Source organism: Chelonoidis abingdonii, chromosome 24 (genome assembly GCF_003597395.2).
Source record: "Chelonoidis abingdonii isolate Lonesome George chromosome 24, CheloAbing_2.0, whole genome shotgun sequence".
Lineage (NCBI taxonomy): Eukaryota > Metazoa > Chordata > Testudines > Testudinidae > Chelonoidis > Chelonoidis abingdonii.
Genome location: NC_133792.1, coordinates 140394 through 152568, shown reverse-complemented (window position 1 = coordinate 152568; position 12175 = coordinate 140394). Strand labels below are relative to the sequence as shown.

Here is a 12175-nt window from a genome sequence, read left to right as displayed (position 1 = left end):
AGAGCAAGTGATGCAATGATCAGAAGATAGCCAAGAAATGTCCATCCTTGTGCCAATAGAGCAGGAGAAGAGCGGAGCTCCTTTTTAACTAGTCAGAGTGGAGTTGGGGAAGAGTAGAGTTCTTTGTAGAGAGGAGGGTGAACGGGACTCCATCGCTGTTGGGCTTCCTTCAAATAGCAACGGCAGCTGGTGAAGCAAAGGGCTGCAATCTGAGCCAGCGTTAGAGAATTGCCCTCCCATGGAGGATGGAGTTGCGCTTTGTGTGGGGAGGAAATGCTGCAGGGATAGAACACCAACTCCAAGATGGCAGAACTAGGCAAGAGAGTTTGCCTTGCCCTGGCCTCACCCCAGAATTCTCTGCTTATAAGAGTGGATGTAACTGTAATGTATTGGTAATTCCCTACTAATAACTGCTGTTACTTCCTGGGCAGCAGTCGCTCATCCAGGCAGAGCTGGAATCCCAGTGGGAAGCAAAATGTGAGCGCATGCTGGTCTCTGCCAAGGAGCAGCACTTACAGCAGTATAAGGAGGTGTGTGAGCAGAGAGACTCTCAACAGCAGCACATCACCCAGCTGGAGGAGAAGGTAGACTCTCCCTTGCTAACCACTTGTCTATACACTCACTTATCCACCTCTTTCCTGCATGCTGTTGTCCCTTGGAAGCAAATGGGAGGCGTGTAGTCAGAATCTAATTACCCAGTAGTGCTCTGCCACCTTGGTGTGGCTAGTGTTTTCCATTTCCTGGCTTTTCAGAGGAGATGACGGTGCCCCTCTTGACTGAAGGATGTGTCTGGATGTTGCCCCATTAACTCTGGGTGGTTGGGATTAACGCAGAGGCTGGCTGTTGATGTATTACCAGGGGTTCTGTATAGGGCAGAAAAGGGGCATGCTGACCTCAGAAAAGAATTAGCTATCAGGAAATGCTGCAGCTGATGTGTACTGAGCATGACAGTTTTTTTGAGGAGAAAGGTTTGATAGGTCTGGTGGACAGGGAATAGTAAAAATGCATCTCTGCTGCTGATTAAATTAAAAAACATAGAGAATCAAAGTGCCACTGTGGCTAAACAACAAAGTAAAAGAAGCAGTGAGAGTCAAAAAGGCATCCTTTAAAGTGAAAGTTAAACCTTGCTGAAGAAAATAGAAAGGAGCAGAAACTCTGACAAATGAAGTGTAATTAGAAAGGCCAAGAAAGAGTTTAAAAAACAGCTAGCCAAGACTCAAAAAGTTGTAGTTTTTTTTGTTTGTTTTTGCTAAGCATATCAGAAGGAGGAAGCTTGCTAAATAACCAGTGGGGCTATTGGACGACTGAGATGCTAAAGGAGTACTCAATGACAGTAAGGCCATTGCAAAGAATTCATTTAGTTTCTCTGCATCGATTTTCACAGCTGAGGGTGTGAGGGAGATTCCCAAACTTGAGACATTCTTTTTAGGTGACAAATCAGAGGAGATTGAGGTGTCATTAGAGAAGGTTTTAGAACAAATTGATAAATAAAACAGTAATAAGTCACCAGGACCAGATGGTATTCACCCAAGAGTTCTGAAGGAACTCAGATGTGAAATTGAAGAACTAACAACTTTGGTAGGTAACCTCTCGTTTAAATCAGCTTCTGTACCAGATGACTGGAGGCTAGCTAATGTGACACTAAGCTTTTTAAAAGGCTCCAGTGGCAGTTTTGGCAGTTACGGCCCAGTAAGCCTGACTTCAGTACCGGGCAAGCTGGTTGAAGCTATAATAAAGAACAGAATTGTCAGACACAGATGAACGTCATTTATTGGGGAAGAGTCAACGTGGCTTTTGTAAAGAGAAATCGTGCCTCACTAATGTACTAGAATTCTTTGAGAGAGTGAACAAGCATGTGGACAGGGGTAATCCAGTGGATATTATTTATTTAGATTTTCAGAAAGTCTTTGACAAGTTTCCTCCCTAAAGGCTCTTAAGCAAAGTAAGCTGTCATGGGATAAGAGGAAAGATTGGTAACTCATTAAAAGATAGGAAACAAAGGGTAGGAATAAATGGTCAATTTTCAGACTGGAGAGAGGTAAATAGTGGTGGTCTCCAGGGGTCTGTACTGGGATCAGTCCTGTTCAACATATTCATAAATGATTTGGAAAAATGGGTAAACAGTGAGATGGCAAAATTTGCAGATAATACAAAACAAAAAAAAAATCAGGATCGTTAAGTCCAAAGCAGACTGTGAAGAGTTACAAAAGGACCTCACAAAACTGGGTGACTGAGCAACAAAATGGCAGATGAAATTCAGTGTTTATAAATGCAAAGTAATGCACATTGAAAACATAATCCCAACTATACATATAAAATGATTGGACCTAAATTAGCTGTTACCACTCAAGAGAGAATTCTTGAAATCATTGTGGATAGTTCTCTGAAAACATCCATTCAATGTATAGCAGCAGTCAAAAAAGCAAACACAATGTTGGGAATCATTAAGAAAGGGATAGATAATAAGACAGAAAATATCATATTGCCTCCATATACATCCATGGTACGCCCACATCTTGAATACTGTGTGCAGATGTGGTTGCATGATCTCAAAAAGATATATTGGAATTGGAAAAGGTTCAGAAAAGGGCAACAAAAATGATTAAGGGTATGGAACTGCTGCCCTATGAGGAGAGAGTAATAAAACTGGGACTTCTCAGCTTGGAAAAGAGACAACTAGGGGTGTGTAGCAGGGTGGTTACCCCGCTCCTGCCCTGAAGGGTTAAAAACAGCCTGGGGGTGGGGGGCTGTGGCTGGAGAAAGCAGCTTTTAGGCTGGGCTGATTGGGAGAAGTGGCTGCAGCTGGGGCCATGCCCCAAACAGACTCAGGCTACGTCTTCACTACCCGCTGTATTGGCGGGTAGCAATCGATTGCTCGGGGATCGATTATATCACGTCTCATCTAGACGCGATATATTGATCCCCGAACGCGCTTATATCAATTTTGGAACGCCTCCAACCCGAATGGAGTTGCGGAATCAACAGGGGGAGCCGCGGACATCGATCCCGCGCCGTGAGGACGGTGAGTAATTCGATCTTAGATACTTTGACTTCAGCTACATTATTCACGTAGCTGAAGTTGCGTATCTGAGATCGATTTTCCCCCGTAGTGTAGACCAGCCCTCAGCTGGTCCTATAAGGGCAGAGAAGCCAGGGGTAGACATACAGTCTCCCTCTGCCTGTAGAGGGAGAAAGGCCTAGCTGCCAGGAGCTAGAGACCAGGTACCGAGTGGAGCAGGGCTGGGGAAAGGCAAAGGGGCTGGGGAGCTCCGGCCTGGAAAGCCCCAGGCTGTGGCCTAGCATAAGGCAACAGTCACTGGGGGTTGCAGAGGACAGCCCAGTGGTAGGCCAAGGCAGCAGGTCCAAACCCAACCTCGGCAGTGACAAGTAGGCTGATACTGTAGTTTGTCCCAGGGCGGGGGGGTTAGACAATGACTAGCAGTAGCCTTATACTGAGGCGAGGTGGGACTAGTGGGTGGGGATTCCCCAGCAAGGGGAGACCCTAAGACTGAGGGGATTACTGCTCAGGAGCAGCACCCCAGGTACAAGGGCACCAAGTCCGGGAGGGACACGGGGGCCAGAGGACAGGCGGATCACCAGCCTGCAGAGGGCGCTTCGGAGCTGAATTGAGCTAATTCCCTGAGAGACCAGCAGGAGGCGCTGCAGGGGTGAGTCCCTCACGTTTACAGGGTGATATGATAGAGGTCTATAAAATCATGATGGGTGTGGAGAAAGTAAATAAGGAAATGTTAGGTTACTCCTTCACATAACACAAGAACGAGGGGTCACCAAATGAAATTAGTAGGCAGCAGGTTTAAAACAAACAAAAGGAAGTATTTCTTAGAATCGTAGACTATCAGGGTTGTAAGAGACCTCAGGAAGTCATCTAGTCCAGGAGTCAGCAACCTTTCAGAAGTGGTGTGCCGAGTCTTCATTTAGTCACTCTAATTTAAGGTTTCACATGCCACTAGTGTATGTTAACATTTTTAGAAGGTCTCTTTCTATAAGTCCATAATATATAACTATTGTTGTATGTAAATAAGGTTTTTAAAATGTTTAAGAAACTTCATTTAAAATTAAATTAAAATGCAAAGCCCTCTGGACTGGTGGCCAGGACCTGGGCAGTGTGAGTGCCACTGAAAATCAGCTCATGTGCCATAGGTTGCCTACCCTGATGTAGTTCAACTCCCTGCTCAAAGCAGAACCAATCCCCAGCTAAATCTTACAACACACAGTCAACCTGTGGAACTCTTTGCCAGAGGGTGTTATGAAGGCCAGGACAATAACATGTTTAGAAAAGAACTAGATAAATGGATGGAGGATAGGTCCATCAATGGCTTAGGATGGGCATGGATGGTGTCCCTAGCCTGTGTTTGCCAGAAGCTGGGAATGGGTGAGAGGGGGTGGATCACTTGATGATTACCCATTCTGTTCATTGCCTCTGAAGCACCTGGCATTGGCCACTGTCAGAAGACAGGATACTAGGCTAGATGGGCTTTTGGTCTGACTCAGTATGGCCATTCTTATGTGTGGTGTTATAATTCTGTTTCTTTTTTTTCAGCTCTCCACTCTGAAACACTGTAGAAATGCCGAGGAGCAAAAACTCTCTGTGTTTCAGGAGAAGCTGGAGCAACTGGGGCTGATCAATGAGAAGGTAAAGGATGAAAACTGAGGCCAACCCTCACTGATGTAGTATCTTGACTGAGGCCACTGATGTTGTCCCATTGGATGAAGGAGAGAGCTTTGTGTTGCTTCCAGTGGCTGATATGGGCCCAGTGATAGGATCCAGCCCTTCTGCTAGAGAATGCTGCTGCATAGCATCCCAATGCAGTCCTACCCCCTCCTTGACTTCCCAAGGTTGGGGGAGTCCGCAGAGTGTTCCTTCCCTGCATGACTGTTGTCTTCACAGGGGTAGGACAATAGTGGTGGTTCCTGGGACAATTCTGAGGGAGTTCTGTAAATACCTCAGATAGTGAAATCCTGCATACAGCTGCTTTATCAGGAACAGGAGAAGATTGCAGCTTGTATGTGTTCTGTCTCTTAAGAGCTCTCTGCAAATTTTAGGCTTTTGTTGTTGTTTTTTTTAATCTCTTGCAAAGACAATCATGGCATTGTGAACAAATGTGCTGCTGTCACTAACCTGTCCTGCTGCAAACTGGGCACAACAGTAGCAAGATCTGAATGTCAGTGAGGATCTACTGAGTTGCTCTGGCTACCTCTTTCCCTTGACAGTATTCAGCCCTACAGTCCCATGTTGCTGCCCTGAAGGCTCGCTATGAAGAGCGTATCAGGGAGCTAGAGAAGGACTCTGTATTGGAAAATCGGGAGAAATCTCCGCCTACAGACTCTACAGAAGAGGTGAGCTGGCCCAACCAGGGTGGTGTGGTTTACCTTCATCTCTGCTCCATATCTACCCTGAACTACTTCCCTAGGTAGGGGGAGAGTTACCTATTAAACACACTGGCAGTGCCTTATTCTTTGGGGGAAAGCATGCCCAGAGGATGAGCTTGTTCCTGTGTAGAGTTCTAGGAATCGGGAGCCTTGGAGGGAAAGATGTAGTGTGACTCCTGGTGTGAAGTCTTGACCCCTCAATACAGATTACAACTTTTTAAAGAATGAAAATCCTGGTAGACATACCATTTGCACATACTCAAGCTGTCACTAATTATATTTTGTGCAACTCTGGCAGTCTCCAGCCTTGCCATGCCTAATGTGAGCGGTGCATTCTCGTAAAACAGAACTGTGGTCCCTCTTGGACTGACTGTTCGGCTGTATGAAGAAGCCTACAATGTTGGTTTGGTGGCCCATTCTTTCTTACATGTTACAAATGACGCAGATATCATATTTATATGTTCCTCTTCATTATTCTCAGGTGAAGAAGATCATGAATGGGGTATTTCAGATTTTGAGAGGTGAATTTGAGCTGGAGGAGTCGTACAGTGGCAGAACGGTTCTTGGTGTTGTTATGAACACCATCAAGGTACAGTACTGATGGGATACAAGCCAACAAAGGTGAAAATGAGTCATGGGCCAAAAGAACACGCATACCTCTAGCCTGGATCTGGAATAGTGTAAAGCTGTTGTTAGTAACCGCCATGAAAAGGATACTATAAAACAATGGGAGGAGATGCAATAGTGAGGGACAGTAAAATATGGGAACCTTTTCTCCCAGAGAAACTAGGACAATCATCATAGAATCATAGAATATGAGGGTTGGAAGAGGCCTCAGGAGGTCATCTAGTCCAACCCCCTGCTCAAAGCAGGACCAATTCCCAACTAAATCATCCCAGCCAGGTCTTTGTCAAGTCTAACCTTAAAAACTCCTAAGGAAGGAGATTCCACCACCTCCCTAGGGAACCCATTCCAGTGCCACCACCCTCCTAGTGAAATAGTTTTTCCCTAATTCTCACCTAAACTCCCCCACGCAATGACGACCTTCAGTCTTGTTCTGCATTCACAGTATCCACTGAGAACACAGTCTAGCCCATCCGCTTTTGGACCCCTTTCAGGTAGTTGAAGCACTAGCAAATCCCCCCCATTCTTCACTTCTGCAGACTAAACATCCCAGTTCCCTCAACCTCTCTCATAAGTGTGCTTCCAAGCCCCCTAATCTCATTTTGTTGCCCTCCCGCTGGACGTCTTCAATTGTCACATCCTTCTTATGTGGGGGCCAACACTGGACACAGTACTTCCAGATGAGGCTCACCAATGTATAGAGGGGGAATGACAATCTCCCTCGACTGTGGCAATGCCTACTTGATACAGCCCAAAATGCCGTAGCCTTCTTAGCAACAAGGTCACATCTTGCATGTCATCACGCAGCGTCTGTCCCTGTATACCCAGGCTCTTTTCTGCAGAACTGCTTCCTAAGCCATTCGGTTCCCTATTCTGTAACAGGGAATGGGATTCTTGCGTCAAAAGTCGGAACTTGCACTTGTCCTTGTTGAACCTCATCAGGTTTCTTTTGGCCCAGTCCTCTAATTTGTCTAGGTCTCTTTGTATCCTATCCCCACCCTCCAGCGTATCTACCGCTCCTCCTAGATTAGTATCATCTGCAAACTTGCTGAGAGTGCAGTCCACGCCATCCTCCAGATCATTAATGAAGATATTGAACAAAACCGGCCCCAGACAATGCATCTGATATGCTCAACATTCTTGTTGAGCTTTCGCAAGGCAGTAGGGAATAGGCTAAATAAGACAAGGATGGTTTAATTTGATTTAATATTGAGGAAAACTGAGCAGAAGAATTTGGTAGTTTTTACCTCTAAAGAAATAATCCAAGTGCAGCAATGCAAGCTGTCACTGTGGTACTGGAGGAAGGGGATCAGTCAGAATATGGGCATTGGATGTGGGTACCTAACTCAGAGGACTGAGTTCCTGCTGGCTTTTTTGCTGACTGGAATCTAAGAAGTTTTACTTTTGCCCTTCCCCAATGTACTTTTGAAAGTACACATGGCACTTTCCAAAACCCAGCTGCCTGCTATACCCACGCTTCCCTCTCAGATCAACTTGAGAGATGATTTTGAGGATTGTTCTAGGTCCCTTCACCAAGAAAGGTTAAGAATAGGGCTTAGTTCATGGCAGATGTCTCGTTTCAACAATTAAGGTGGAAACAGTTTTTGTTAGAAATTAGACTTTGCCTCTGCCTAGAATCCCCACCCACATAGCAGCCTCAGGATTGTCAGGTTAGGTTTGGGGCTGCAGTAGAACTTTTACACAGCCAGAAGTGCTTCCTGTGTTGGCACTTGGGGGTAGGGGAATCAAAGGTTAGGAAGCTGAGAGCATCAATGATGAGACATGACCTTTGACCTCCAGGACACTGACTCAGTCCTGAGCATGTCAATAGGTGGGATGCTGAGTATTGGCCTGAGTAGTGGAAGCTGGATGGCAAACACACATCCACTCAGTGGCTGCTTTGTTGGGAGGCTCAGCAGAGAGGGCAAAGTTGGAAGTCTCATCTCCCCAGAGTGTGCTTCCTGGGTTGGTTTCAAGTCCCATTGGTTAGGGGAAGGAAGGAGGACTGTGCTATGTAAATGGAAACAGTGTTTCCTAGTGGCTAGAAACATAGGATTGGGAGTTAGGAAATGAGTTTTAATTTCTTCTCTCTCACCTCCAAGAACAGACAGTGACTTGCTGTGTTCCAACTGCCCAGCCTTGGTTTTCCCGTTTGCAGGTAATGCATTGCCTGCCTCTTTGAGGAGAAGTGCTGCCTGATACTTGTACTCTTAGAAGATGGCAGTGAACATTAGACAAGTGCAGTAGCATTTCTACCTTAGATAGTTGTTGAAGGAAAGACTTGACACCAATTTGCAAGATAAACGAGGAGATGAAAAAGCTGCTTTTTTGAGTTCACCTGCCTCTTTTATTATTTAAGATTACACATGCGCAATTGCACAGCACAAATCAAGATTTCTTACAAAAATCTCCCATCACAAGCTCAACAGCATAGCAAACTGCAAAAACACCCCCAGCTGCAAACACAGTAGTTTCATGAAAAACTACCAAAAAAAAATTACAAAACACTGCCAAATGCAAACAGGGCCATCTGTGTAAAAATACAAAAAAAAAATAAAAAAAAGCCAAGTTCCTAAAATAAAAAACCAGGTGTGCCCAATTTGCAAACAAAAACAAAATGCCTCAACAATAAGGTATCCAGGCCTGTGGGCCCGGGGTCATTCCTACAAGTTAAGTTCTTGCACTCTTGCAGAAGACATCTGAAAATGCCTCAGAGTCCTAGCTAATACATGGACTACTCAAGTGCACCTGGCTGGATGATCTTCTTCCATATTAAAGCATCAAGAAACTTTCCTTCCTTCAGTGGAGCAGCAGCTGTTACGAACCACCATGACTGTTTGTATATCTAGTGATTAACACTTCCTTTCCTTTTCTTTTCCTTTGTTTTCCAGACTGTAACTCTGCAGCTGCTTAGCAGACAACAGGAGAGGCGAGAGAGCAACAGTGATGAGGAGGAGGAGGAGCCTAGAACTGGAGAGAGGAAACAGAAAAGCCTACCAAAAGCAGAAGAGGACCATGAAGGTGCTGTCCAATATGGGTCAGCACCAAGCACTGTGTACCCAACGAAACCAACAGGTGAGTCTGCTGGTATTGCTACACCTCCCAGACCTCCTGAGGAAGAGCAGAGGACCCAGAATACTGCAGCATCAGAAGTTAAGATGATCCAGGAGATGCATGAAGCGCATACCTTCTCTGAATTGCTTCAGCCAATAGAGCCCAACCAAGGGCTGGTGGATCCTGAGGAGGATGTAGACTCTGTACTGGCTGAACAAAGGCAGGCAAGTGCTCCCAGTAGGCTAGCTCAGCATGAAGGCAGCTCACAAAAAATAGCATCTGTTCAGGCAGAAACTCCAGAGCCCTCTATTCTAGACACAAAGCTGGGAGCAATGGAAGAGGCCATGCCTTCAGAAACGCCAGCTACAGAGCATAAGACAGAGGACCCTACAGGAGGACTGGAACCCCTGCCTCTGAAAAGTGCAGAGGGGGGAAGTTGTCTGGGAATTCCAGATGTACCCAGGTTTGAAATGAGTACAAGCATTTCTGACTTAACATCAGAGATGGCTGAGAAGGATCCAGCCACCAACCATGAAACTACAGAACCCCAAGGACTGGCATCTAGCCCCAAGCAGAAGGATTCCAGGTGAGTGGTGATTGGAGAGTGCTATGGCTGCAGTAGCTCCTTTCTCAATTTCCCATTGTTGTGGAATTGCCCTGCCACTGGTGGTGAGCTAGTGGGGCCTAAGCATCTGGCAGCTGGTGCTGCTGTCCCATTGGTGCAGGACAGTGTGCTAGGTTGGGCTGGCTAGCCAGCTAGGTACTTGTTCAGAGCAAATCTGAACAATGGTGGCTAAAATATTAGTAGTTGCAGGTGTCCAGTCTAAATTAGTGCTGTCTCCAGGGGAGAAACTGAAAGGTGCTAGTGTGGCTGAGACGTACAGGATAGGTGATTGCAGTGTTGCACTACAAACTGGGCAATCAGTATGGTCCTTCTCCCTTGTTTCTAGCTGAATCAGTAGATTCCATTGCAAAGTTGTTCTCAACAGCTAGCTATTGTGAAGTTCCACTCCAGTGTGTGATCTTGTCCTGGCTGCCTAGAGGGGAGTCCTGTTACTTCACTGTATAAGCCCCAACTAGCTTCATACATCCGTGAGTAGCCTGTTACTGCCATACAAACCTGAGTGGTGGGACTAGACCTTATTCCTAAAATGCAGGCAAATTGCATTTGGCTTCCTTTCCCACATTGAGAATTAGCTTCTTTTAATTCTCTGTCCTTTTTCTAGTCTCACTGAAAATGATGATGACTTGCTTAAAGTTGCAACCCATAAACCACTAAAGCCTGGAGTTACACCCGAAGAGGAGGATGAGGAAGAAATGGTAAGAACTTGCGATGTGATCCACAAAGTAACTTAGAAAGTTGAACTCCAGAGTTAGGCACCTAAGTCTCTATGCACAGCACCACTGCAGTCCACAAAACTAGATCCCTGCACCCTGACCTAAACCCAGTGGGATGGGACTCCGTGTCAAGTTTGGGTTAGGTGTAAAAACAGCTGAACTCCCAGGGTTGGATGGCTCCCCTCCTCCTGCCCATGGGGGTTGGGTGATGGCAGCTGCATGCCCTGCTCCTACCATCCTTCACCACCTCATTGCGCTGTGTGCACTGCCATTCGGAGTGTGCCAAAGAGTGGCAGCACACTCTGCAGCAGAGCACAGCAGATGGAAGGATCAAGGCATACAGCTGCTGCCATGCCAACCTCAGGGGCAGGAGGCACTGCAGCAGCAAAAACATCTTAGGTTTGAGGGAAAGTGTTGGGATTGGGTTGAAAACAGCTTGACCCTTGGGGGCTGCAGTCAGGTTGGGCCTAAAAGTTAAGGGAAACCCCTGCTTGGCTGTCACCTAACATTATAGGTGCCTAACCTTCCACTAGAAATGTTCTCTAGACCCTTAAGTTCTAGATCCTGGGGGTATGTGCACTGCTGCTTCCATCTAGGCATTCAGACGCCTGTCTCCCACCTAAGCCCGAGGGTGCTTGCAAACCAGGGAAGATAGGCGTTTGTCCACCTAAGTCGAGGACCGTTCCAGTAGGCATGCTCAGAGGCTGCCTGCTGGATTAGGTCTCATACAAAATCCAGGAGGAGATGGTGCTAGTGCTCAGTCATTCCCACTCTCTCTGGCCCAGTGACTATTTAGATATTTGTTCCACTGGCTGGCGATAATCATCGTGGTGGGAGGAGTGTGGTCTGGTGATTAGGGCACCAGCCTGGGAGATAGAAGGCCCTGGGTCCAGTCCCCAGGCTCCGTCCTTTTTTCATTAGTTATCTACAGTGGAACAGCTTCAGCAGGAGAGAGAGGGAGCCTCACATCAGAATATCACAGAGCCCAGTGGTTACGCACTATCCTGGGATGGGGAAGATGCAGGTTCAGTTTCTACCCCCTGCCTGCAGGGGAGAATGAGAGGTTCCTGTTCAAATCTCCTCTCTCCTTGGGCAGGGAGAAGAAGTTTTTGAACCTGGGTCTCTTACATCCTAGATCAGAGCTCTAGCCACTGGGCTACAAGTTGTAAAGTGGATGGTACCACTACATGTGCAGCAGCACCTAACTTGTTATTGCAAGAAGCAGCTTAAGCAATTCAGTCTCCTGAGTCCAGGCAGGGGTGTCCCATTCACAGATCACAAGCAGAGTGGGTGGGGCTCAGCGCACACCCCTTTGCTTGGTATCTCTCATTGGTTAGCTTAAGTTGCTCTGCACCTAGTGTGTTGGCTTTTGTGGGGCCTATCTCTCCCCATTTATTGTACAGGGCACTTGGGGGCCGGACTTGGCTTTATGGATCAGTGTTCCTGTGATTATCTATGTGCTGGGCCACTCAGCATTGTAACACCTAAGTCCCTTCATGGATACCACCCAGTCTTTCTGTTTCTCTGAAGTGACTGAGGCATTAAGCCACAGCTTGCTCTGGAACAACTTTCGAGACATGGGGGAACCTCATGTCTGACATCCAGTAGCTTCAGGTTCTTCTTCGAGTGCTTGTTCATATCCATTCCAGTTACGTGTGTGTGCACCGCGTGCACATTCGTCGGAAGATTTTTACCCTAGCAACACTCGGTGGGTTGGCAGGGCGCCCCCTGGAGTGGCGCCGCTATGGCGTCGGATATATACCCCTGC

At 46.7% G+C, this 12175-nt stretch overlaps 1 protein-coding gene across 12 annotated transcripts in view; it reads left to right on the top strand.

The window, feature by feature from the left end:
- FKBP15 (FKBP prolyl isomerase family member 15) overlaps positions 1-12175 on the top strand; it is a 116490-nt gene that overhangs the window by 77182 nt on the left and 27133 nt on the right. For 8 of the 12 annotated variants that reach the window (XM_075060600.1, XM_075060596.1, XM_075060599.1 and 5 more), the window contains 6 exons: positions 432-584; positions 4562-4654; positions 5233-5358; positions 5873-5980; positions 8907-9655; positions 10296-10389. In XM_075060600.1, coding sequence (XP_074916701.1) covers positions 432-584; positions 4562-4654; positions 5233-5358; positions 5873-5980; positions 8907-9655; positions 10296-10389 — 1323 coding nt within the window. The remainder of the gene's footprint in view (positions 1-431; positions 585-4561; positions 4655-5232; positions 5359-5872; positions 5981-8906; positions 9656-10295; positions 10390-12175) is intronic. The other 4 variants (XM_075060602.1, XM_075060603.1, XM_075060601.1 and 1 more) reach the window with 1 other exon arrangement.